Consider the following 24,747-nt stretch of genomic DNA (forward strand, 5'->3'; position numbering starts at 1 on the left):
GAGAAATCTTGTGACAATATCTAAGGTTAAATCCCAACATCATCCCCTTCTTCTTTCTCAAATTTGGCAAAAAAGTTTGAAGTTTTAGTTAGACTTCTTTGTTTCACAAAGAATCGCTTATTTTAGCTGGTATTTCAGATATTTGTTATCTTTATTGATTATATTGGTTTCTGATGCCAACCAGTCAAGTCGAAAGAAAATCGGTGATTCAGGTATTCTATTCAGACAATATGCTCAGAGACTTTCCTTATAGTTTTACCATAGATTTAGAAATAAATGCATTGCAATTGATTGTTAGACAAGTATATAGGAATCAAGATGAAATGTTGGTGTGTTCTTTCAACTTTGCATTTATCCTCTTTCGTAGGCATAAATGGAAACAGGTGCATTGAATCTTCAACTCTTCTTGAGAAGTACAGAATTGGAAAGGTTATTGGTGATGGCAATTTTGCAGTAGTCAAAGAGTGCATGGACAGGTGAGTGGATGGTGAGGATAATCATTTTTCCACCTACCCATACATTTCTCCTTGGAGTTTATTCTTAACCGGAGTGAACACAAGATTTTATGAAAGAGCCTAACTTTGGCCCCAGCTGTTTTGCATGCCCACAAGCAGTGTTTCAGGGAAAAAACATGTATTCAGATAGAGTATACGTACACCTGCTTTGATTTTGATTGAGCAATATATCATGTCTCATCCACGAGCCAGAGAACACTGGGAAAGAATAAGATGTATTCTTTAAAAATCTCATGGAGCATTTCCCTGTACTAGGCACGGTTCTCAGTGGTGTAACTCGTTTAGTCCCTACAGTGACCCTCTCAGTTAATACTGCATGTACCAGTAGTTCAGGATGCATGAGCTCTGACTCCACTGAAGATCATTGTCCAGACTGTTGCCTATATTAGAATTATATCTTTGTTTGTCCAGCTTTATTTTAAGGTCCTGAATTCTCAAGTGGTAAGAAAAGCATTCGTTCAAATTGCAGGCCTTTCGTAAACAACATCAAAGCCGGAAAAGACTCAGATTAGTCTCTGTGTTTATATGCCTGCCACTTCCCTGCCTGTTCTCAGTAGTATTTTTACTCTTTGTGGGGAATTTTCAGGAAGCTCTGGCAACCACTGCTTTTCCATTCTGCTGCACCTCCTTATGGTGGTGCCATTAGAAATCCGAGGCAGGGTTTGGTTTATGTTATAGGAAAGCAACTTAAAAGTTATTTTTCCAAGGTGGCCTGACTGGTGGTAGTGTGACCACTGGTCAGATCTGCTATATTCCAGAACTTCTGAAACGTTCGTTGTTGAACTGTTTTCCTATATGCAAAGATATTTTTTGGCAGGTTCAGACTAAAATATGCGAAAGGTGATTAAATGTTAAATAACAACAAGAGTTGTGCGTCCCCGTAAATGATCTCTCTGGTGCCAGAAGCGGGCATCCAGAGGTGTGGCGAAGATGGCACCAGATGGAGTTGGAGCTGAGAAATAGATATTGAAAGTCTGGGGACTTTTGAGGTTTGAATGATGGACTAATAGATTAATGTGAAGACATATTGGTAATAGGAAGTTTTCAGCTACTTTGAATCATTTTTCCTAATTTTATTCTGCCTTCTAAGGGAACTATCTTGAGGTTTAAGTATTAGAAAAAACAGTGTTTTGTCCATGTCTGATACAGCAGAGTTTAAGTACTTTTAATATGTAAATTATTTCATAATAATATGTAAAAAAAGGAGATAGACAGTGTGGCTTTGGATTTTTTTCTTTTCTTTTTGGGGGTACCTTTCTCCCTGACCCCAGGCCGCACGGTCTCTGATGAGCAGAGGAAGCAGTCTTTCCTCCCTGAGTCTGTGCTGTAGAGGAAATCAGGGAGGATGGTGCTATCTTATCTATGACTGACGGCTTTAAATGGCCTTCCTCTGATTATTCCGTAGGTCCACCGGAAAGGAGTTTGCCCTGAAGATTATAGACAAAGCCAAATGTTGTGGAAAGGTACAGTATACATAACTGCTTTGTAAAAGAAACTGAGAAACTGCGGTAAGATGATGATTGTGCTGAAGGCATTGAAGTGAGGATTTGCCAAGTCCACAACAGGAATAAACCTGTGAAACTAGTGCAGGAAACACTAGGAAGCTTTTTTTTTTCCCTGCCATTTTTCAGAAACCTTAATCCTAAAACAGTACATTGTTTTGATCTTGGCGCTCACTATCAAAAAATATACTAGAAAAGATCAGTGGAGGTAAAGGGGGACATGTGTAATACTGTCACCAATAAAGATTAAAATGTTAAATTTTAATCTCTTCTCTAGGAGATGCATATTTCAAAATAAAACCCAGAACCACACAAAAGGTGTGAGAAGTCTGAGACTCTACCCTCCTTTCAGACTAACAAGCTGGCCTTCCTGCTTTAATGACGCTGGCAGATGTACCAGTTTTACATAAAAGGAGACAGAGTTTCAGGTTAGATAGCAGAGGCAGAGCAGGGGTAGGAATTTTGGGCTAGTTGGTTACTCAGCCTATACACTGGTCAATTTATCGTGCTCCCTCTGCAAGTTAAATTTATTCAATTGTTCGTGTAATAAGAACGTGGTGGGGGGAGGGTGGGGGAGTTGTTAACCTCTCTGCTCTTCGGTTTGCTTGTCTGCAATATGCATGAGCATTATTAGGTAAGTTTACCTAAAATTTGACGTGTGCAAGATACTGTGCTGCAAGTATAGTATTTTAGTATATAAACAAATACCAGTTCTGCAAACTGGAGAGTTTGTGGGGAAGCATATGAGAGAGAAATAAATGATCAGAGAAGACACCATAGAGCAAAAAGCATTTGCGCTGGGCTCCCAGCAGGGGGCAGGCTTTCAGCAGGAAGCAATGAAAGGAACTCCTGCCTGTGGCCACAGCCTGAGCAAAGGCCCCAGGCACAGAGAGCATGCTCGGACCTTCTAAGTAGGAGAGCATTGCAAGATCAGCTTTGGGGCCAGATTTATGGAGGCTGTTGAGAAGGCTGTGGTGTTTGTAAATTTTAGAATTCTTCCTTGCCTAATATGCTAAATAATATTCATTCTAAATGAATATTTATTGAATTCCCACAGTGTCTGAAGCTCTGAGCTTTCTGTTATGGTGCTTAGAAGTGGTCCTTCCTTCTCTTCCCACAGCCTTGCATTCATTATCCACGTGTTATGAGCCCAAGCAGGACATAAATCCAAATGAATGTTGTAGTCGTTTCCTAAGGATGTTGGAATAAATTACCACAAACTCGGTGGCTTACCACAACAGAAATTTATTCTCTCACAGCTCGGGAGGCCCTGGGGGGAACCTGCTCCTCGCCTCTGACTGAATGGCTTCTGGTGGCGGATGGTGGTCCTTGGCTTCTGGCCACATCACTCCCACCTCGGCCTCCATCTTCACCTCACTCACTCTCCTGCGTGTTCATTTTTCCTCTTCGGGGTGGGAAACCTCCCTCTGCCTCGTATCTCCTAAGGCCAGCTGCGAGGGCACCCAGCTAATCCAGAGCAATCTCTTCCAGAAACCGTAATCACATCTGTAGATCTTCCCCCTCACCCCCCAAATAAGGCACCATTTACAAATTCAGGGGCTTGCTCTCTTTGGGGGACGATTATTCAATCCACTACATAGCTCCACCACAGAAATCACAGACGGTGATTTAAACATTTCTCTCTCTGACTGCATCCTCCTCAGCGATACTCAGAGGGCACAGCGATACCAGCTGTGAAGCCAGTGCCCGTCAGGAGCCATGCGCAGTGTGTTTCCTCACTCAAGCACTTCAGGACTCACTGGGCCGGTTACTGGAGAGCAAGATAAACAAAAGTCTCCAGGACAGCCAGTAGGAGCTGTGCAGGGAGCCAGCACAGAGGGCCATGAGAGCAGCTAAGAGGCGTACCTCACCCGGCAGGGAGGTTGTATAGAGGAGGTGAGATCTAAGCTGGTCTTGAGGAATAAACAGGAATTCACCAAGATGTGGGGAAAGAACGTTCCAGACGGAGAAAGTACCTGTGCAAACGCCTAGAGGTCTCGGTGAGAGATGGCACTGGGGATGGAAGTGAGTGGATGGATTCAGTGGCTGTTGAGAAGGTAGACCTGGTGATGCAGGAGCTGTACTGAGGGTGAGGGAGGGAGGTTGGGTGGGGGGGGGCGAGATTCCTGTCTGCTCTGGGCAGCCAGGTTCCTTCAGTGAGACAGGGCACTGGAGGAAAGGACTGTGTGTGTTTTACGGGGCTGGGCAGTGTGGAGACAGAATGATTAGTTTGGTTTGGGAGAGTTGTTTATTCCCTAATCTCCCTCCCTCCCTTCTTCCCTCCTGCTCCTCCTCCTCCTTTTGTCTCTCTATCTATCTCTATCTCTGTCTCTTTTGTATGTTCAAAACCACCACAGACAGAGATAAGGCGGTATCCTTTGCCAAGTTAGCAGTTTTCCTTGTCATTTACTCTCACACAGATCCAGGGCACACTGCCAGGAAATGATTCATATGTAAATTATTCGGAGTCAGAACCATGAATCACTTAGCATAAATAATGGTAGATGGTCGAACAATGTTTAGTTCAGTGCAGTTCAAGGCAAAAGTGGTGTTCCTATTGTATTTAGAAATCTTTTCCTGGAAAATGAAATCTTGAGAGTATTTTTAGGTATTAGAAGCGAAGATACCTTTTGGGTTGCATGAAAAATGGGAAGGTAATATTTGTAGAGATTTTCATGCATTGCTTTTTGTTTTGCTTCTGATGGTGATTCCTTTAAAAGTGGATTCATAGACAACCACACAGGCGTAGTCAGAGGCTGGGAACAAAGGCTAGCGGCTCCCACATCCCAACAACTGCACTTGCTCTGTGCTTACAATACCAGCCACTGTCAAGTCGGACAGTGATCTGAGGTAACATGTAGTGGTAGAGAAAATATTGCTGCACAATGTAAAATGCAGCACTGCCCGCAGTCCAGGGGAAAGTCATCCATGGCGTCCCAGGAGCCTTTCTGTTACGCTTTTCATGGGAAAAGACAACTTTGGGGAGGTGCAGTCTCCTTAGGCCAGTGGTTCTCAACCTTCTGGCCCTTTAAATACAGTTCCTCATGTTGTGACCCAACCATAAAATTATTTTCGTTGCTACTTCATAACTGTAATGTTGCTACTGTTATGAATCGTCATGTACATATCTGATATGCAGGATGGTCTTAGGCGACCCCTGTGGAAGGGTCGTTCGACCGCCAAAAGGGTCGGAACCCACAGGTTGAGAACCGCTGCCTTAGGCGGTAGACATCTTATTTTAACTCCAATTTGAGAGATCCTGGATCCTGGTGATGGGGATTATTTTATATACATCACTCTCAATGAGCATCACAAGCAGAGGTAAATTTACAGACTCTTCCAACTTTGGCAGAAATGGGGAGGAGGAAGAACTGAAGTGATACGTCCATTTAGCTTTTTAAAAAAATGCCTCTTTTACTACAGTGGTAGCGACTGCTGTCCTGGCTTCACAGAGAGGGGAATGGATTCATTTTCTCCCCTTTGTGTTCAGGGAAGTGCAGCTCACTCTGCTCCCAGCGCTGGGCATGGAATGCGGCCCTCCCAGCCCTGCTCGCTAAGGGCATAGGTGTTCCTTCCTGCTCCACGCCTGTGTGGGTCTGCCTCGCTGCCCAGTTCACTATGATGCAGCCTCCCGTTCTTGTCTTTTCGAGCAATTAAATGTATACAGCTGTGCAGCTATCATTTCATTTTTGAAAAATTCCAACTTGACGTTGACCAAAGCAATCTCCTTTGAAAGGTGATGTTGTGTAGCACAGGAAGTGTGGGCTTGGAGGTCAGGATCCTGGGGTTTGCATTCTGCCTCAAAGCACTGTCCTAAAGGATGAAAGGTGAGGATGTTGCCCTAAAGGATGAAAGGTGAGGATGTTGCACAAGCACCCTGCACAGCGATGGACAAACAGTGACTGGACTCCTGGTCAGCACTGGTTCTTTTCTCTCCCCTGCCTCCGGTTAGCATTTGCACCGTCATTGGCCAGTGTTTACCTGGACAAGCACAGGGCATTCCACGCTCAACAAACACAGCCCACCCTGTGCCGGCGCTTGCAACGGACTTTCTCTGTGTATTACTTATTGTTAACGTTTATACTTCCAACTATTGTCAGAAAAGCATTGGAGATGGCTTACGGTGAGAACACACGTTCACATGGATGCATGAAGATAAGAGAGGAACCATAAATAGTATCCTGAACTAGAGATAAGATCATTGTGTTCCCACTGCAGTGGAACACTAAATTTAGTTCTGGAATTCATGATAGCAGAGGCACAAGGGACAGTGTAAGGGACACACACACATGGATATATACACGTGTGTATTTAGGTAGCAAATGGTGTCTATAGAATGTGTCAGAGGGCAGCTTGTTAATTTCACAGAGTGTACCCCAAATTCAAAATAATTCATTATTACAGTTAACGAGGACCGACGGGTGTGACGTTATTGAGAGGTTTCATGTCTCATGATAAAACAGAGCAGCAGTTGCTCATGACCCATCGTTGTGTGTGGAGAATAACTCCTTCATGCCGGGAGTAAACTTGATGCAGGGCAGATCCCAATACATGACTCCCCAGGACTGACAATCGGGTGGTATTTTCAGAGGAGAAGTGAGTAGGGTTAAAATCAGAATCATGGTCCCCGTGAGCATGTATGTTTCCTGGTTTCTGAAATACAGGATCATCAGGAGCATCCTCTGGTGAACGAAATGCTAATGCCCACGTCCTGTGCCACACGCATGCCGTTTCCTCTTATGCCCAGTTGTTGTTTCCCAGGGAACGGGGATTAAAACATGGCTCCCGCTGGAGTACAAGCACAGAGCCGCGTGCCTGCACTTTCATAGCACCATAGCCCCCTGAGGCGTTGGAGGCCGTGAAGAGACAGGAAGGCCGTCTGTTGTTACGTGTCAGGGCGGCCCCACTGAGCCCTGCTGAGGGCTGTTTTGAAGGGTGCCTGTTCTTTCTGTTAGTGACCCTGAGATGTCACACTGACCTGTCCCAGTGGGAACCGGTGAGGGCAGGGTTTGGTGTCTCTGCACCAAGGGAGCTGCTTCCCTGAGCACCAGCCCTACAAACCGGTGTCCTTTGGGGCACAGACAGGCAGGGGTCCTGGCCATCTGGTCACCTCCCCCCCGTTTGACAGGAGCACCTGATCGAGAATGAAGTGTCCATCCTGCGCCAAGTGAAACACCCGAACATCATCATGCTGGTGGAGGAGATGGAAACGGCCACCGAGCTCTTCCTGGTGATGGAATTGGTCAAGGTAAGAGGGGGAGAGCTTTCAGGAGGTTTCCCTGGCGCCAGATCCCGAGACTTAACTGTATTCTTGAAGGACCTAATCAGAAACATGTTTTGCTACCTTGAAGCTTTATTCGTAATCATCCATTTTCGTAGCATTTTAAAAAATCAACTCCAGGCCGATGACCTTCTTTGTTACCTCCATGGGATTGCCACTGTTGATATTTTGATATGTTCTTTCGTGTCCTTCAGGGTGGAGACCTCTTTGATGCAATTACCTCTTCAACCAAGTACACCGAGCGGGATGGCAGTGCCATGGTGTACAACCTGGCCAACGCCCTCAGGTACCTGCACAGCCTCAGCATTGTGCACAGGGACATCAAGCCGGAGAACCTCTTGGTACGTCACTGCTGCTTTTTCTGTCCCACCTCATGTTTCTCTTCCTTTAAAATGACCATAATCACATGCAAACAGTGACATTTGAGAGTCTATGACCAGTCCTGCAACAAGGGGCTGAGAGAGTTTAAATTTCAAAAATCAGTCTGACGCAAGTCAGTCACCGCCAAATATTAGTGAATTTCTTCAACTGAACTGCATTTATGCATGTATGGTTTACCAGATGTTAGAAAATGTGCTTTCACTTCCGTTTTGTTGACAGTACTGACTGAAGAAAGGTGAACAGGAAAATTCTTTTGAGGCAAAATAGTCTGAAGAATAAATGGTAAACAGAATGAGAGCATGAGGGTTCGTTTATGGGCTGGACAGAACTTTGAACATCTAGTCCATTCATCTCAGCTTCACAAATACAGAAATTGAGACCCAGAGATGCTAATTTTTCTTGCTGAAAAGTCTCATTTGCCCCATTGTTCACAGAACTGTGTACTGTTGCACTCAAGGTGCTTCTTAAAAAAAAAATTTATTGATTTCAGAGAGGGAGAGGGAGAGAGAGAGAGAAACATCAGTGATGAGAGCGAATCATTGAGTGGCTGCCTCCTGCACGCCCCCTACTGGCAATTGAGCCCACAACCTGGGCATGCACCCTAAATGGGAATCTAACTGTGACCTCCTGGTTCATAGGTCCATGCTCAACCACTGAGCCACACTGGCTGGGCTCAAAGTGCTTCTTAATCTGGTCCCAATTTACCTTTCCAGCCTCCTTTCTGTTACCAGCCCTTCCCCACCCATCAAGCCACCTTTAACACACCTTCCTGATGGCTTTACTAACTAAGCAAAGCTTGCTGGTGGGGCCCATCCTTGTGTCTACATTGCAGAGGAATTTTAGAAAGGCTGACTGGGGAGTTGTGCATGCACGCACACAAACATACACAAGACTGTTGGTTTATCTAGTTCTGCCTTTCAGGGCTGAGCTGTCATCATCATTACTGTTTGGGAGGTGAGGTTACCTGAGTGTTCTAGATCATGTTAATCTCAATGGCTTCCCCATCCCCTGTAGTTAGTTAAAACTGACTATCAATAGCATTACTAGTATACCTCACCTGCTTATGTCCATACTGGTTTCTGCGCTGCCCTGTCTCCCAGCAGTGTGACAAACACACTGATCTTGTGAGACGGAGCCAAAGGCACGACTTCTTTGGCCTCAGCCCTGGGCAGAGTCCGTGGTGGCCACCTCTGGTTTCTGCTGCACTTGCCATGACACATCGATTTTATCATTTACTCTGTCTGTCTCCTATTCTGGATCATAAGCACCAGTGGGGGCAAGGTTTGTGTCCCAGTTATCCTAGTGTCTCCAGGCCTTAAACAGTGGATGTGCAGGAAATGTTTGGAGATTGGCTGACGGTCACTCGGCTAGCTAGCTGCTGGCGCTGGGGCACGCATCTTTACAGCACGAGTCATGCTGGCCCCACGCAAATAATCGCTGGAAGGAATGTGCATGGATGGACAGGCGTTGAGGCCCTGCTGGGGGCTTCCTGCCCATCCACAGTGTGTTTTCCCCGTAGGGTAACACCATTTGATGACTTCTGAACGTCCATTTGAAAGCGTGGGACTTTTTTTTCTGACTGATTCCTGCCGGGAGGGAACTGCGTTTTATCTCTGTATGTTCCTATTAGGGAAATAAATATCCTTGCTCGGTAAAATCAGATGCAGTGTGATTCAGTTTTAGGAACTTGGAGGAGGAACGGAGGCCGCATTGTAACTGGGCCTCGGGATAGAGGCGAGGACGTGGTGTGCTCTCCTCCAAACAGGCGTCTTGCCCACGGTGGCCTTGCGGTGTCTGGCAGGCCTAGGCTCCCTCCGCTGCCTGGCTGGGTTTGCCTAAGGGCTTTGCCGGCAGAGATGACAGGACTGTCCCCGAGTGTGGCCAGACACAGATGCTGTGGTGTTAGTGAGGACACCCCCTTGATCTCTCCCAGCTGTTCGTGCCCCTTCACCCCAGTGCTGCAGTTATCGACGTTGTTCCCTGTGGACAGAGGAGCCACAGGTCCCCGCGAACCATTGGCTGCTGTGGAGCCAGCCCCAACCGCAGCTCTGGGCCCCGCAGGAGGCTGCCCGAGGCATTAGTGACCTTCCTGTGGACCTGCGTGTCCATCTCCCAGCTCTCTGAGTCCATGTTGGGGTCCAACCCCAGCAGGTCCAGGGGTTCCCAAAGGTGTGGGCGGAGTCAGTGAAGAAGGAATGACACGGAGACAGTGTTCAGTTGGTCAGCAGCCTAGCCAGGTTCTCTAGCCAGGTTCTAGCCAGGATCTCTAGCCAGGTTCTGTGTTTTATTGTCTTGTTACATCTGTATTTATACCAGTTGATTTTAATCCTATCCATTCTATTCCAAAGGTTAGGGCGTTTCTTATCTCCATTCCAGGGAGTAAATCTTATGTAGCTTAAGTGTCATTGTTCGTAGTTAAAGTGATTAACTACCCACCTGGCACTTAGTTAAGGGGTTTTATTCCCTCCCTAACTTCAGGGAAAAATCCCTACCTGGGGAAACAACCTTTCTTGGAGAGGTGACCTTGGTTAAAACACATAGCGCCAAGAAGGGGAGCAAACATATTAAGAACAGTATGCCATATACGCCAGGTCCCTTGAAACATATGCTGTGCAGATATTTCTTCCCTGCAGCGACTGTGTCAAGCAGCAAGGATGGACTGGCTTCTGGCAAGTCCACACTCGCCTCTCCTTTCTTCTCTTTTCCGCTCGCAATTTTTAATGCATGGACAGCCTCAGAATGTGAAAGCGTGTTATGCATCAGGGGAAGATGCTGTGACGGGGAGTGACGTCTCACACGGCGTGCCCCAGAATGTCACCAGGACATTGGAATCAAGCTCCTCATCCGTGTAGCCGGGCCCGGCTGTGTGTCCGCCCTTCTCCACCTGCACCAGCCCCCTTGTGCTACTCAGAAGGGAGGAGAAAGAAAAGGTGACAAAACCAATGTCTGGAAGAAGCCAGTGTGTGAAATGGGAAGAAGGGCCATGGGCCAGCCTCCGGACACCCCCGGCTGCGCATGTCTAAGTAACACACGTGCCTTCGAAATCCCAACCAGACCCCTTAGCAGAGTCTAGATTCAGCCTGCAGGTGGGCACCGGCCGAGGGGGAGACGTGCCAGTGGCGCTGAAAGTAAACAGTGACTGCCAGCCTCTTCCTGCTCCAGGACCAAGTTCCGTTTTTTAAACACCAGAGCAGACATCTGATTTGCATCCCCTTCTCTGGCAGCGGTGCCGGTGCCGTAATTTAAACCCTGCCTTCGGGGGTGCGTGGCCGCCGTGTCAGGGAGCGCAGCGGTGGCCCTTGCCGGGGTGAGTTACGGCCTGGCGGTGCCCTGTCAGAGTTAACTGTGCGGCCGTGATAAATCCCGCTCTCCAGGAGTTCCGGGGACGGGAGAGCAGAGGGCTGGTTTCTCACATTTGAAGTCCTTCTAAATCATCCCGTTGACATTTTATTTAGAGAACATGCGGCGTTCGCTGCGTATGTGGGATCTGCATTCCTCACATTTTTTATGTTTGCATTCCGAGAACCACTTTTCACAGGCGTCTCCGCCCGTGGCCGGGCACAGGAACGCCGCGGGGCCACGGCGCGCACAGCGGGGTCTGTCTGAATGCACCCCGAATCCCTGCGTGTGGTCGGGGGCTCTGCCAGGCCTGTGGCTCCTCAGAGCAGACTGCCCCCGGACGGCAGGGGTATTGGTTGGATAATGTGCACTGGGCTGTCCACTGCTCACGAGAGTGCTCTGTGCCTCAGTTTCCTCATCTGTGGAATGGAGGCAACGATTCTCTTCCTAATGGTCCCGCGGGTGGTGACGGCAGTCCAGGGAGAATATAGACATCTCCCCGCGAGAATGCGGGTGCCTGGGGAGAACTGAGCTCTGCCAGACAGAACGCTTGGAGCCCGGCACGCGCCTCCTTCTCCAGCTCACACGGGTCATGCAGACCCCGGGAGGGGGTGTGCGAAGCAGCCCCTTAAAGCAGTGCTGTAGGTGTGTGTGCGTGTGCAGGTGTGCGTGCATATAGACTGATGATAGATAGATGTTTCCTGCTCTGAAGAGAGTCTCCAGCGGAGATTTGAAATGTACTCAAATTGTCTTCCACACACTTGCCTCTGTGTCTAGCCCTGGGGAGAGATGACTCAGATAAAATATTATTATTTCAGGCTCGTCTGCCCCTGATGATGCTTCCCTTTTGATGTTTGGCCAAGAAGCACCACTTGCTCAGACATAACTCGGCGGTTATGGACTGTTCAGCCCCTTTCTCGTTCTGTTCCCGCCTCTGACTGACTGGGAATTCCTTACAGGGGCTGTGAAAAACGGGGCTTCTGGGACTCCTGAGGGTCTGACAACAACCCTGGAGGACCCCGAGGCGTCCCTAAATTGAATGTCTAAAATAAACACTATTTTTCAAAAGCGTAGGTAATGAGTGTATTTTAAAGTTATAAAAACAAAATAACAATGACATTAATGAAACTGGTTTTTTTTTTAAAAAAAACTCTCATGATGCATTTAGAATTATAATGTTGCTTATAATGTTCTTATCACTGCCATTACTTCGGGAATTTCTTCCTGACGTCTGGGTTTTGGTAAATGCGTCATAAATTCTGGCTGTAATTTCCTCCACCCGCGTGTTCTCGCCCGTGTTTACATTAGGCATAATGGATGGACGGGCGGCCTAGGACGGCAGCAGGACTGAGCCTGGGTTCTGTTGCTTCAGGCTAAACCATTAGGAGCTTTGAATACGGTCCTGCTGAGTCGGGGTGACTCGGGATGATGAATGTCTGTGAGGGGTTCCTGTGAAACTTGAACGTCCTAAAGTTGTGTGCTGGGTGTGTGCAGGACATCAACGTGGAGGCAGTTATCAAAACCGGGAGAAAAACAGTCTTCTCAAACTCAGGAGGACATCCCATGGGAAGACGGCATTTCGGGGTCACCCTTGATGAAATGCCTGTAAAGATTAGGGGGTCATTAAGATGGGGACGCCCGAGGCCCTTGATGTGTTTTATTGATGGCTGTATAAATCACTCGCCTCTTTAAGCATCGGACTAATGGATGATGTTGTTAACATGCTTATCTTGAAAAAACATAATTTTCTAAATGTTTCACTCCTCTCATAAGTAGTAATTTAGGTGAAAACCTGGCCAGCTTATAGTAAAATCTGAGGGAAAGCAAACGATAAAGTATAAAAATAGAGGAAGATGTTACATAAGTCCAGTTGAGGCCTTTGCAGATAGTCTCTGAAATTCAGGCTTTTCAAAATGGATATCCAAGAGACAGAGAGCATGTTAAAGGTTATAGTCAGACCTGTATTATGCTCCCACACACACTGGATTGCTTCCAGATCCATCCATGTAAGGATGTAACCTCCAGACTGTGGTCCCATAAGGAAAATCTGCCTAAATATATAAATTTTTTCCTAATTATGGAACCAATGCATGTTCATTGGAAACTACTGAAAAGTAAAAGGGAGGAAGTTCAAGTAATCCTCAATGTTAACACCTAGGGACACACTAAGCATCTTGGTGTGTCATATTACATATATATATATAATGTTGAATATTCCTTTTTATGTTATGTAATATGGTGAGTGTGTCCATATGATTAATACTTATTGAAATCTGCTTATTAGTGACAGTATAATATTTTATTGCAGGGATGTTCCATGACTTATGTTGCTTCCAGTTTTTTAAAAGATAGATAAAAGTCTGAGATTGATGCCCTGGTATATAACCTCAGGGTCCATCTCTGTTCCCTCAGGGTTGGTTCTGAGAAGTAGGTTTCCTGGATCAGAGGTTATAAATGATGTTAAGAAATGTACACGTTGCTGAAAGGCTGTCTAGAAAAGTCGCTTCAATTTAAGCAAAAACATTGACATCTCAGCAACATTGTGGAGGGAGGGAGAGACTGCTTACCTGCACCATGACTCTGATCTTGGGAACTTTTCCAATATCATGGTTTCTGATCTAACCAGCCAGACCTTCCAGGTGAGGGAAGGAACACTCACAGAGCCCTGATCCAAGCCTGCTCTCATTTTATCTTCACACCAATCCCGTATCATCCTATTTCACAGGTGAGGGGATGTGCTCAGAGAGGGTGAGTGACCTTCGAAGGTCACACAGCCAGAAAATGAGGGGAGTGCTTGGTTATTCACGTTCAAGCTGTCTGATTCCAACGTTCATTTTCTGTCTAAACTTCCAAGGTTCCCCCCACGTAATGTTTATATTCACCATTGACTCTGCAGAGAACAAGTCCTAATTTTATTTTCTACACGAAACATGCAAGTCTCTTAGAGAACACCTGGTGCTTTCGTGGCACTTAATGAACGTGTTTCCGAGACTCTCGAGCACCTCACTCTGGGAAGCACGCAGTGCAGGCCAGGCTTTCGCTTCCAGGCCGAGAGGCCTCTCGCGCCATGTCAGGCGAGCATCCCTCGCTGCTGTGTGGGCATGCACACGTGCTCAGTAAGCTCCTAGGGAAGGCACTTTTTTTGCAGAGGTAGGAAATGTCTTTTCCAAATTCCGCACAATCATGCAAAAATCTCTCCAGAGCAACCTTCGGGCTTCAAAGCATCAAAGATAAATCATAGTGTTAACTATAACAAGCAGAGATTTCTTTTGAGTTTATTGGTCAACATATCTGCCATTTCTACCTCATTCCAAAGCCCCTCTTGGAATCATGGAGACCAAAAACAGCGTCTGACAATCGGCCGGTTTCTGTTCCAGGTGTGCGAGTATCCCGATGGAACCAAGTCTTTGAAACTGGGCGACTTCGGGCTGGCCACCGTGGTGGAAGGGCCCTTGTACACTGTCTGCGGCACACCAACCTACGTGGCTCCAGAAATCATTGCTGAAACCGGGTGAGACCCCTGGTGGTTTGGGTTGTGCCCTTCTTTGGTGGGGAAAGGTATGTTTTGGGCATCCTCCTGTGCTTTCACGTGACTCCCGAGAAGGTGGAGGGAGGGAGAGACGGCTCACCTGCACCATGACTCTGATCTTGGGAACTTAAGTGTGTGCTTCTACGTTTAAGAGCTCTGGGCCTGGGCCGGGACTTTTGTTCCCAGGCTGGTCATGGGAACATGGCAGTGTCCCCATGGTTGTAATTAGGACTGGGACAAGAGCAGATGCCTTTGCCCAAAGGGCAGTGAATTCCTCTACGTGAAATGGACAGTTTGATACTGAAAAGGCCCCCCCCTTTTTTTTTCCACAAAGGCAAGTACTCGGGTAATGTGGAGGGTTCTGGGGGTAATATCGTTATTTCTCCCCCTTACACCCACTTTGTTTCTCTAGCTATGGCCTGAAGGTGGACATTTGGGCAGCAGGCGTGATCACGTACATACTTCTCTGCGGATTCCCGCCGTTCCGAAGGTCAGCACAGCATTTGAATTGTAGTAGTAAACCCTCTCCCTGGATCAGGAAGCAGATGTTACTCCTGGCAGTCAGGACCAGAGCTGGTCAGTGACAATGCCAGCTAAAACGTATAGAGACCTGCCTTTCACTCTTCATCTTATTCTACAACCTGTTCATGTATATCCCTCGACCACACCTCTGATGTGAGGCCAGGGCCTTTGCTGTGTATGAGTTTCTCATGGTCATTCTTCTATAAACCACACCCACCATCCAGTGTCTGCAGTTTCCATTCTCAGTTATTTTCAAGGGGAGTGATATTTATAGATCCTGCGAAGCAATCTGATCCTTCTAGGAAAGCCTTTTTCCAGTTTTTAATAGTTGCCTCTCCTACTTAACTTGGGAACAGTTTTTTGACCACTCATTTTCCAAAGCATTCAACCTAGTTCTTACCGAAAAGAGAACTTATAACATTCATTGTATCCACTCACATAATACTCAGTGGAGTAGAATTACAGACACTTTCTGCATAAATAGGCCTGGGAACAAAGGGATTGCGTCCTTGGTAACCATGCCCCTGGGAGCAGAGGGGGCACACCCGGGTCAGGGTGTGTCACGGAGGGCACGGCACACTTGTTACTCAGCCGTGAGTGTGCACAGGTTTGACATGGGGCTTCGCCCTCAGCACTTCTTTTGATCAGTTCCGTCTCCTTCTTTGGGGTGACTTTGAAGCAGAAGTTCACCTATTGAGGCACATTTGATTTTCTTCTGGGCTTTCTTGAGTGCTCTTTTCATTTTAATCTCTTCTTTTGCTCACTTTGCAACTGTTTGTTGTGTAGCTGCTGTGTGCTACGAGCTATTCTAAATGTCAGGAATTAAATGGGGAACACAACGTATCCTCTGAGGTCATGGTATTGACAGTGTGATGTTAGGTCTGAAGGTGAAAAACAGGCTTGTTTCATCACCACACCCAACCATCGTATTCTGAAAGATTCCAAACATCCAGAAAAGTTGAAAGTTTTATCTTTTTGAAATGATCGATGTTCAGCTGAGTTGACCGTTTTTACGGACACTACCGCGAACGCGGGAGTGACACAGAGGTGTCAGCCTCTCCTTTTGAGAGTCTCAGGGGTAAAGACACACATCACAAGAATATGGATCAAGAAAAGTAAACAGGACATTGGGGTATGCTCAGCTGAGGATTGGGAATCACAAACATTTGCAGTGGTTCTCAATCTTCTGGCCCTTTAAATACAGTTCCTCATGTTGTGACCCAACCATAAAATTATTTTCGTTGCTACTTCATAACTGTAATGTTGCTACTGTTATGAATCGTAATGTAAATATCTGATATGTAGGGTGGTCTTAGGCGACCCCTGTGAAAGGGTTGTTCGACCGCCAAAGGGGTCGCAACCCACAGGTTGAGAACCACTGATTTAGTGAAAGGCGCAGAAGTGAGTGGGGCCTTGTCCTTGTGGCGTGGGTTCGGTTTCTACAAGTGGAAAGCCTTCTGCCTGGCCATCGGTATCGTGGTCTTCCATCAAAGACGTTGCCCAGGTGGGTTGCACAGACTGTAGGATTATTGCACACATCACTTAACATTTTCTGAATAACAAATGACTCCAACAGTTTGGGCTGTCAGTTAGTTCTGTGCATCAGTTGGGCGGGTCTTCCGGTCTGGTCTGGGTTGGCTCAGTGGGGGTTTGATGATCCAGTGTGGCCTCACTCACGTGCCTGCCAGTTGACTCAGCGTCAGCTGGGACATCCGATATGACCTGGCCGTGTGCCTTTCAGCCTCCAGTAGGCTAGCCTGGGTTTCCCATGACAGTGGATTCAGGACTCCCCAAAGCAGCTAGAAGAGGGCCTGAGTGCTTTTCAAGTCTCCGCTTGCTTCACATTTGCTGATTGATGTCCTACTGACCAACTGAAGTCAAACAGCCAAGCCTCGAGTAAGTGTGGGAGAAGATTACCCATACTTACAGGGAAGGGAATCATTTGTGGCCATTTTTTCAATCACGCGGTGCCCTGGCTGGTTTCAGCAATGACCTGTTTTGGGAACTAGTAAAGCGTAGAGGGTAGTGTGTTATGCTAGCTGTTGTTCTTGGGGCCAGTTACAGCGGAATTCCCCTCCGTGATGGTTGACCCAAGTGGAGACCAATCGGAAAAGGGTATCAGGGAGGGATCAGTGTTAGAGGAAGGTGTACTCACAACTCCCTCTAGTGTTTCCACTTGTCAGTGCAGCTGGGAGTTTTTTCCTTTGACTTGGCTTTTTTCCTTTTTAACAAAAGTGAGGCTCACATTAAACAAGTATGTGCTTATTGTGACTTGATACCCAGTGGACAGTAGCTTCTTTGTAGGATCTGGAGTTAAGGCTGGCTAATCAAAGGCAGTAAAGCTACTGCCCTTAAACATTCTACTCAGAAGCTGGTCCCACAACTCCAGGCAGCTTACTTAGGAAATTTACAAAAATGCTTCCCGTCTTTCCTATGCTGTGATGAGAGGGAATCTGTAATGTTAAGTGCTTGTTACAGAAGCATCTTCACGGCACAGAGACCTTCTGGAGAGATCCCAGGACCAACTTTATTCAAACTGCATAGGGAGCACAGTATGGAAACGGTCCTGTAAATCGTGATAAAGGGCCCTGGTATAAAACAGATTGCACAAATTTGTACCTAAAATGAAAGTCCTTCAAACAGATATTTCAAAACACTGTCTTTGTTTTATACCCAAAGTAATTTTAACCCAAAGCCTTTTAATTGAAATTGTTATGTGGGGTTTACAGTTTCCGCTTCTTTAGCTCTGGTGTGTCTCACTTTTCTTTTTCCAGGCTTTGGTCTTAGGTTGACATGAATTCTTCCTTCCATCTTCTCAACCCCAGGATATTGGTTTTCTAGAGGCAACCGACAGTTTAGTTATTGCCTAAGCAAGTCTGTTGTAGGGCCACTGACAAAAAGGAGTATTTGCATGACTAGACTGAGACTTTTTTGTTTTGTGTGTTTCTCTTAAAAACAGGCACAGCCCATAAATGAAGTGTTTGGACATCACGTGTAGAATAGCTCACCCACGTTCTCAGGTTACCTAGCCTGACCTTGACGTTGCCTTGACTTATCACTGAAGAGAGAGAATGGACGCAAATTCTTTTGTTGTTTTTGAGGTTTTTCTTAATGCACATTTTTAGGTGTAGAGCACCTTGATTCCGGGCTGTCTTGATTTAGGATAAGTGCCCCCAAGCATCTTAGCCAGATTGTGGCATATACATGTGGTAATAGATCCAGTGTAGATTCGGAGTGGCTTTTCTTCTGTGACTACTAAGAAGGATAAATGATCTTTCGCTTTCTGTTCTTTTAGTGAGGGAAGCCTGAACCGCTTGCGGTTCACAGCATGGATGCTTGGGGTGAATCCTAATTGCCAGGACATTCCATGGTTCTGTTTGTTGACTCAGGCTATGTTTGCCAAGAACCGGAATGAATGCTGCAGACTCACTTCCAACTTTTTAGCTGTTTATTAACAAAATAAAACCATATGTATTAACAGAATATAAGTCACTGGAGATTCCAGGAAAAAAAGAAAAAGGGAGATGACTGGAGTTATAGGGATGGAGGGGTCGATTCTGGAAAGAGGTGATTTATTTTATAGCTTCTACTACTGTCTCTTGGCGTCCCCTGGTTTTCTAAAGGTTTTCGTAGAACCTCATTATGTTTTAGGTGCATCCTTCACGTATTTTGAAGGCCAGTTGAGCCTAGTGCAGTCAGTAAGGAAATAAGTGAAAAGGAAAGAAAAGGTTTAGACATCTAGAAAGAAACACTTTGAAAAAAAAAAAAAGGAAAGAAACACTTTGCCCTGGCCAGTGTGGCTCAATTGATTGGGCATCATCTCGTGCACTGAAAGGTTGCTGGTTCGATTCCTGATAAGGGCTCATTCCCTGGGTTTCAGGCTCAATCCCTAGTGGGGGGCTTGTAGGAGGCAGCGATTTATATCTCCTTCTCATATAGATGTTTCTCTCTCTCCCTCTCCCTCTCCCTCTCTCTACCTTTCTCTCTAAAACTCAAAAAAAAAAAAATCCAGAAAAAAACAACGCATGCCCTAGCCGGTTTGGCTCAGTGGATAGAGCATCGGCCTGCAGACTGAAGGGTCCTGGGTTCAATTCTGATCAAGGGCACATGCCCGGGTTGCAGGCTCCATCCCAGTAGGGGGCGTGCAGGAAGCAGCCAGTCAATGATTCTTTATCATCTATGTTTCTATCTCTCTCTCTCCCTTCCTCTCTGAAATCAATAAAAAATATATTTAAATAAAAACACAAACAACAAAACAAAACAACACACAAATAGAATCAGTTTGTCCACACTCAAAGAAAACCGCTTTTCAGGAGAGCGGTGGGGATCTCTTTGCCTTGCCCGGTTTTCAGGCTGACGTTAGCTTCTCAGTGTGTCTATTGACCCAGACTCCGTGGCCAGCAGCTGTGCATTGAACTGGGCTTGGGTAGATGTCATGGATATTTGCACATCTCAAAGATGCTACTCTTTTTCATAGAACAAGAATGAAATAGCCACATCATCTCACTGCCCCAGAGTCTGACTCTGGGTACTGTCCTAAACTGCCAGTTTCTAAGGACACCACACTGTCCCTGCCCGCTCTGGCAGGGCTGGCGGCCGGGCCTGTGAGCACCCTGAGCACCAGGCTGCGGCGTCGTGTTGGGAATCTAAGAAATGCTGGACACCTGCCAGGTGGACTGGACTCCACTTCCGGGTTGTGATCTTGACTCCGACAGTCCATGCTGAGTTTTCTACTGGGGCCTCGTAATGACCCTGGAAGGCAAGGACGTTGTTCTCACTCTGGCCATGGATGAGCCCATTAGGCGAGGGGCTCTGTGGCTTTGCAGAAGCGGGTTCCTGGGGGCGGGGGGGGGGGGGGGGCATCCGCTTGCTGCATTTTCCCCGGCACTTTCTGTCGCAAGTCATCACGTATTTGTTAGGCACCAGCCAGTGCACCGTTAAGGTGGTGACCGTGAGGCACAGGTGGGGACGCTGCCCACCGGGCGGCGAGGAGAGCTCGTTCCAACCTGTGCGGTTCTCCTTGACATCCTCCAGGGGCTCTTCCTTCCGGACTGAGCTTACCTGAACGTCAGGCTCCCATGGGGAGCCAATTATGTCCTGACTGTTCAACCCCGACTCTGACCTCTGGATGACTCTTTCACGTGTTGGCCGCTTCACTCATCTTTGGCTGTTGGGTTGGAAAAGGGGAGAGGAAGGGCAAGGAGATCTGGCTCAGCATCACTGCTTTTCCACTCTGACTGCCATGAGCCATGAAGTGAGGCAGACGCTGAGGTGCCTCTTGTTCCTGGAATGAGGATTTATATGATTCGTGGATCCCATGTTTTTCTGTTTTTGTGTTGTTTTTTGTTAAACTATATCTTTATTGATTTCAGAGAGGAAGGGAGACGTGGAGAGAGAGAGAAACATCAGTGATGAGAGAGAATCATTGATTGGCTGCCTCCTGCATATCGTCTACTGGGGATGGAGCCCGCAACCCGGGCATGTGCCCTTGACTGGAATCGAACCTGGGACCCTTCAGTCCGCAGGCTGACGCTCTACCCACTGAGCCAACCAGCTAGGGCTTTCTTGTCTTTTTTATTGTGGCAAGATATACATAACAAAGTGGATCATTTTAACTGTTTTAAGTATATAGGTCGGTGGCATGAAGCACATTACCAAAGTTTTGTGCAACCACCACCACCATCCATCTCCAAGCCTCCTTCATCTCCCCAAGCTGAGCTGTGCCCACTCCGCACCTTTCTTGAGTCTTTGTGGGTCTCTCCTCTCTCTCTCTCTCCCTCTTTTCTCCCCCCCCCCCCTTTCTCTCATTCCCAGGCCTTTGGACGTGTTCTCAAGCTCACTGTTCACGTCTGAAGGGAAAAGTGTGTCATCACACATGCAGTGGAGATGGGACATGCCCAAGCCCGAGGCTGGACTCCTCTCCCCACCTTTCCCGTGAGTGTTTTGTTGGAAACTCTGTGGTGACCTTGGCTCTGCTTCCGTTTCCTTTTTGCCAACAGCGAGAACAATCTTCAGGAAGACCTCTTCGACCAGATCCTGGCCGGGAAGCTCGAGTTCCCAGCCCCCTACTGGGATAACATCACGGACTCCGCAAAGGTACGCTCCAGGCCTGTCTGTGGGCTCGTCATGTCCAAGGGTCCTCAGCGCATGTGGGGCTTGTAGGAGGCAGACGATTTATATCTCCCTCCCATATATATATTTCTCTCTCTCTTCCCCCCCCTCCATTCTCATCATTGATGTTTCTCTCTTTCTCTCCTTCTCTCTTCATTCTCATCATTGATGTTTCCCTCTCTCTCCCTCTCTCTTCATTCTTATCATTGATGTTTCTATCTCTCCCTTCCTCTCTGAAATTAATAAAAAATATATTTAAAAAACTAGCTCCAAGTCTGTTCTTGACTTTGAACCACGCTTCTTCTCAAGTTCATTCCATAGTATCATCTCAGACACGGTTAACCAGGTTCTGGAAGCTGGCCTGGCTCTCCTCCCAGCGGGCGTCCGCTATCCTCCTTTGCTCCTTTATGCCCTAAACATTTGTTCATTTATTCAAAAAATACGCACTACGCACCATCAGAACATGGGGGTAGACTCGTGAGACAGACTGAATTGCCAGAAGGAATAGCAGCGCAGTGTTACATTGTGGGAGGGTGGCAATGACCAGAGCTCTTCGGGGAGAACATCTGGGTGTAAGGTGGGCCCAGGAGAGCCTTTCCTCTCACGCTGCCCACGTGAGGCAGCTGTGCCTGCGGACCCGCCTGGCGGGCGCTGGGAGTGGAGGCAATAATAGCTTTTCAGCTCAAATGTCTGAGCAGTGTGCTGGCTGTTCCTTGAGGTACTTTGTGCAAACTCCAATTTCTGTATTTACGCTGGAATTGTCGCCCTTTGGTCACCTCTGTTGTCTTCTTCATTTCTTTCCAGGAATTAATCAGCCAGATGCTTCAGGTCAACGTGGAAGCACGGTGTACTGCGGGACAAATCCTGAGCCACCCCTGGGTGTCGGTAGGTACCCACACTCCCGGGAGTGACCTCACCTGTGCATCCCGTGGCCGACGGCATGCTTCCTCGCCACGGCTGTTGCACAGGCGAAGCTCTGCACCCACTTCCGCGGCAGGTAGATGCCTGTTCTCTCCTTGGAGGGCTTCTCTGGAGCAGTTGGCACCAGGATCCTCGAGTATTCGATCCTGCTCTGTGCGTGGCCCTGGCAAGCCACTGTCGCTTTCTCCGCCTCAGCTCCCAGCACTGCAGAAGGAAGGGGTTGGCTGGGCTGTCCTCTAAGGAGCCTTTCGGCTTTGCCTTCTGTGGCTCTTAGGGCTGAGGGTTTTCAGGATTTGGCCAGAGATGAGCATGTTTCAGACCCTGATCCCTCTGTCTCCATGGCCATGGCCACAGGAGCCCCGACGTGTGTGGGGAGTGAGGCACAGTCCTTCCCAGAGCCGGGCGGGCGGAGGGTGTGTCCTGGTGACTAGAGTTCTTTGGACTTAGGTGATGCCTGTGGGTTTAGGGCAAACACGGTCCTGTGAACAGTGACCCTGGGAAGTCAGCGCCCCCTCGCTCGGGAGGCTCCCAGAGCGTGAGGGTAATTAACTCCGCCAGGACCTCAGGAGCCGGGTGAATGGTGTAGGTCTCTCTGAGGGCCCAGAGCTGCAGAGTAACAGGGTCATTGTTCATAGGCCGTGGTTCCCCTGACCTCGTGGCTAAGATGGCCCATTTGGAAGAGATGGTGGTGGTGGTGGGTGGTGTGTGCCTGCCTGTTAAGGAATAGACAAGGGAGCCCTGGAAACTCAAACCACTGTCTTCCATTCCTTTCTGTAGGATGACGCCTCCCAGGAGAATAATATGCAGGCTGAAGTGACAGGTAAACTAAAACAGCACTTTAATAACGCGCTCCCCAAACAGAACAGCACCACCACCGGGGTCTCCGTGATCATGGTAAGTGGCCCGGCTCTGCCTGGGGCGTGCCGTGTCTGGCCTGACTCTCCGCCAACCCTGACGCTTGGGAAGTAAATAGCTAAAGAGCTTCCCGCACATGGAAGCTGGTGCCTTCCATGTCCTCTTCTCCCTGCGAGATGGGCTTGGCACGGGAGGTGCACAGGGTGGGAAATTGCGCAGACACCAGCGAGGCCAGGCCACGGGTCCAGGCCCAGGCGCTCCTGCCCGGCTGGGCCCAGTGCCCTCGGGGCGGTGGCTGCTGCTTTCCCCTCTGCCGGGTTTATAGCACCAGGAAGGAACCCCCTGCCTGCCTGAGGCTTCCAAAACAGTCCACTGGAGGTGCGACTGGAGGTGCGAATTATTCTTCGAGGTTTAGGATAAGAAACAGCCCAAGTTAAACAAATGCCATTTTTAAAAATCGGTCTTTTGTGGCTTTTAAAAGTACCGAACACTGTAGAGAAATTGGTTTTTTCGGGGTAGAATGTTAGGAGAAGTCTGGAACAACGATCGCCATATTTCTTCAGGCCTTCCTTCTTCCAGAGTGTTTTCCAGGCAGTTTACCGAAATCCACAAACACAACCAGTTTACGTAAGTTCAGCAAAAGGGAAATAAGGGCAGAACAGACAAAGCAGCCGGAATTGTGCTCAGCACCCCCAGCCACGCTGTCAGACCCCAGCCCTTGGCAAAGGGGGACCACGCAGCCAGCTCTGAGCAGCCCCGCACCCGCTCATGGAGCCAGGGTGCGAAACAGCCAGCGTCTGGGCCTGGGCGCTCCATCTGCCCACACCCCTCACAGGCTCGGGGAGCAAGGAGGGGGGGCCCCTCCCCCACCCCCCAGAGCCAGAGACTCAGCTGGGGTGTCCTCACCACCAGACTTTCTAGGAAACGGGTGCCCGGGTTGTTAACATCTAGGCCACTCCTGACAGCCTTGGGTCTCACAGCACCTACAGTCACCTGGCGGCCTGCAGCTCCTGCTGGCCGCCTCCCAGCTCCATCCTCCTCAGGGCAGGGCAGGCCCCGCCCCTTCTGGGAAGGTTTGCTTTGCTTCCTGACCAACTGGAAGGAAACCAGTTGCTTATTCTCCTGGGGCACTGTAGTTTAGGAACCTAAGGATATCCCGATAGGAGTTGGGTGGGAGCACACGCCTCCCCTCCCCGGTGAAGATGAAATACAGCTGCTGAGTATCCACCACCTTCTTGGCCTCGCTGGTCTGTCCCTCCTCCGTCCCCGGGGAGGCTGCGTGCACTTGGCAGCCCTCTGTCTGTCCCTGCACCTCCCTCAGCTCTCCCTGCTGGAAAGCTTGCCCCCCCCACCCCTCCCCCAGACAAAGCCTGCAAACAGGATCTTTTGACACGTTTCAGGACTTTGGAGTGTTCTGTGCCAAAATCTGGGAAGGCCTCTTGAGTTGTGGTTTTCCTGGCATTTCAGCCGTGCTCGCAGAAAGCCTGAGAAAGGCGGCGTTGTCACAGAATGACAGCTTACACACTTTGAAAAGAACCATCTTCCCCCCCCCAAATTTAATAGAAAGTTTATTTAGAAAGTCACAGGGGTAGTAGCCGTGAGCCATAGAGGAACAGCATAAGAAGGGCCCTTGGGGTTTAAGGGAAGTAGAGACAAAGAAAATGGGCTGGGGGGAGGGGGAGGTGCGAAGGTGAGATAGAAGAGAAGGGGGGGGAAGAGGGAGATATGGGTGTGTGTGTCTGTGTGTGTGGGGGAGAGAGAGAGAGAGAGGGAGAGAGAGAGAGAGAGAGA

At 48.2% G+C, this 24,747-nt stretch overlaps 1 protein-coding gene across 1 annotated transcript in view; it reads left to right on the forward strand.

The window, feature by feature from the left end:
* Positions 1-24,747, forward strand: part of DCLK2 (doublecortin-like kinase 2) — a 141,318-nt gene that overhangs the window by 111,352 nt on the left and 5,219 nt on the right. The window contains exons 9-17 of the mRNA XM_014543855.1: positions 368-476; positions 1,921-1,978; positions 7,146-7,265; positions 7,493-7,639; positions 14,396-14,529; positions 14,960-15,037; positions 21,069-21,165; positions 21,985-22,065; positions 22,879-22,995. Coding sequence (XP_014399341.1) covers positions 368-476; positions 1,921-1,978; positions 7,146-7,265; positions 7,493-7,639; positions 14,396-14,529; positions 14,960-15,037; positions 21,069-21,165; positions 21,985-22,065; positions 22,879-22,995 — 941 coding nt within the window. The remainder of the gene's footprint in view (positions 1-367; positions 477-1,920; positions 1,979-7,145; positions 7,266-7,492; positions 7,640-14,395; positions 14,530-14,959; positions 15,038-21,068; positions 21,166-21,984; positions 22,066-22,878; positions 22,996-24,747) is intronic.

The sequence above is a fragment of the Myotis brandtii genome, unplaced genomic scaffold (assembly GCF_000412655.1).
Source record: "Myotis brandtii unplaced genomic scaffold, ASM41265v1 scaffold34, whole genome shotgun sequence".
In the NCBI taxonomy this organism is placed as follows: Eukaryota; Metazoa; Chordata; class Mammalia; order Chiroptera; family Vespertilionidae; genus Myotis; species Myotis brandtii.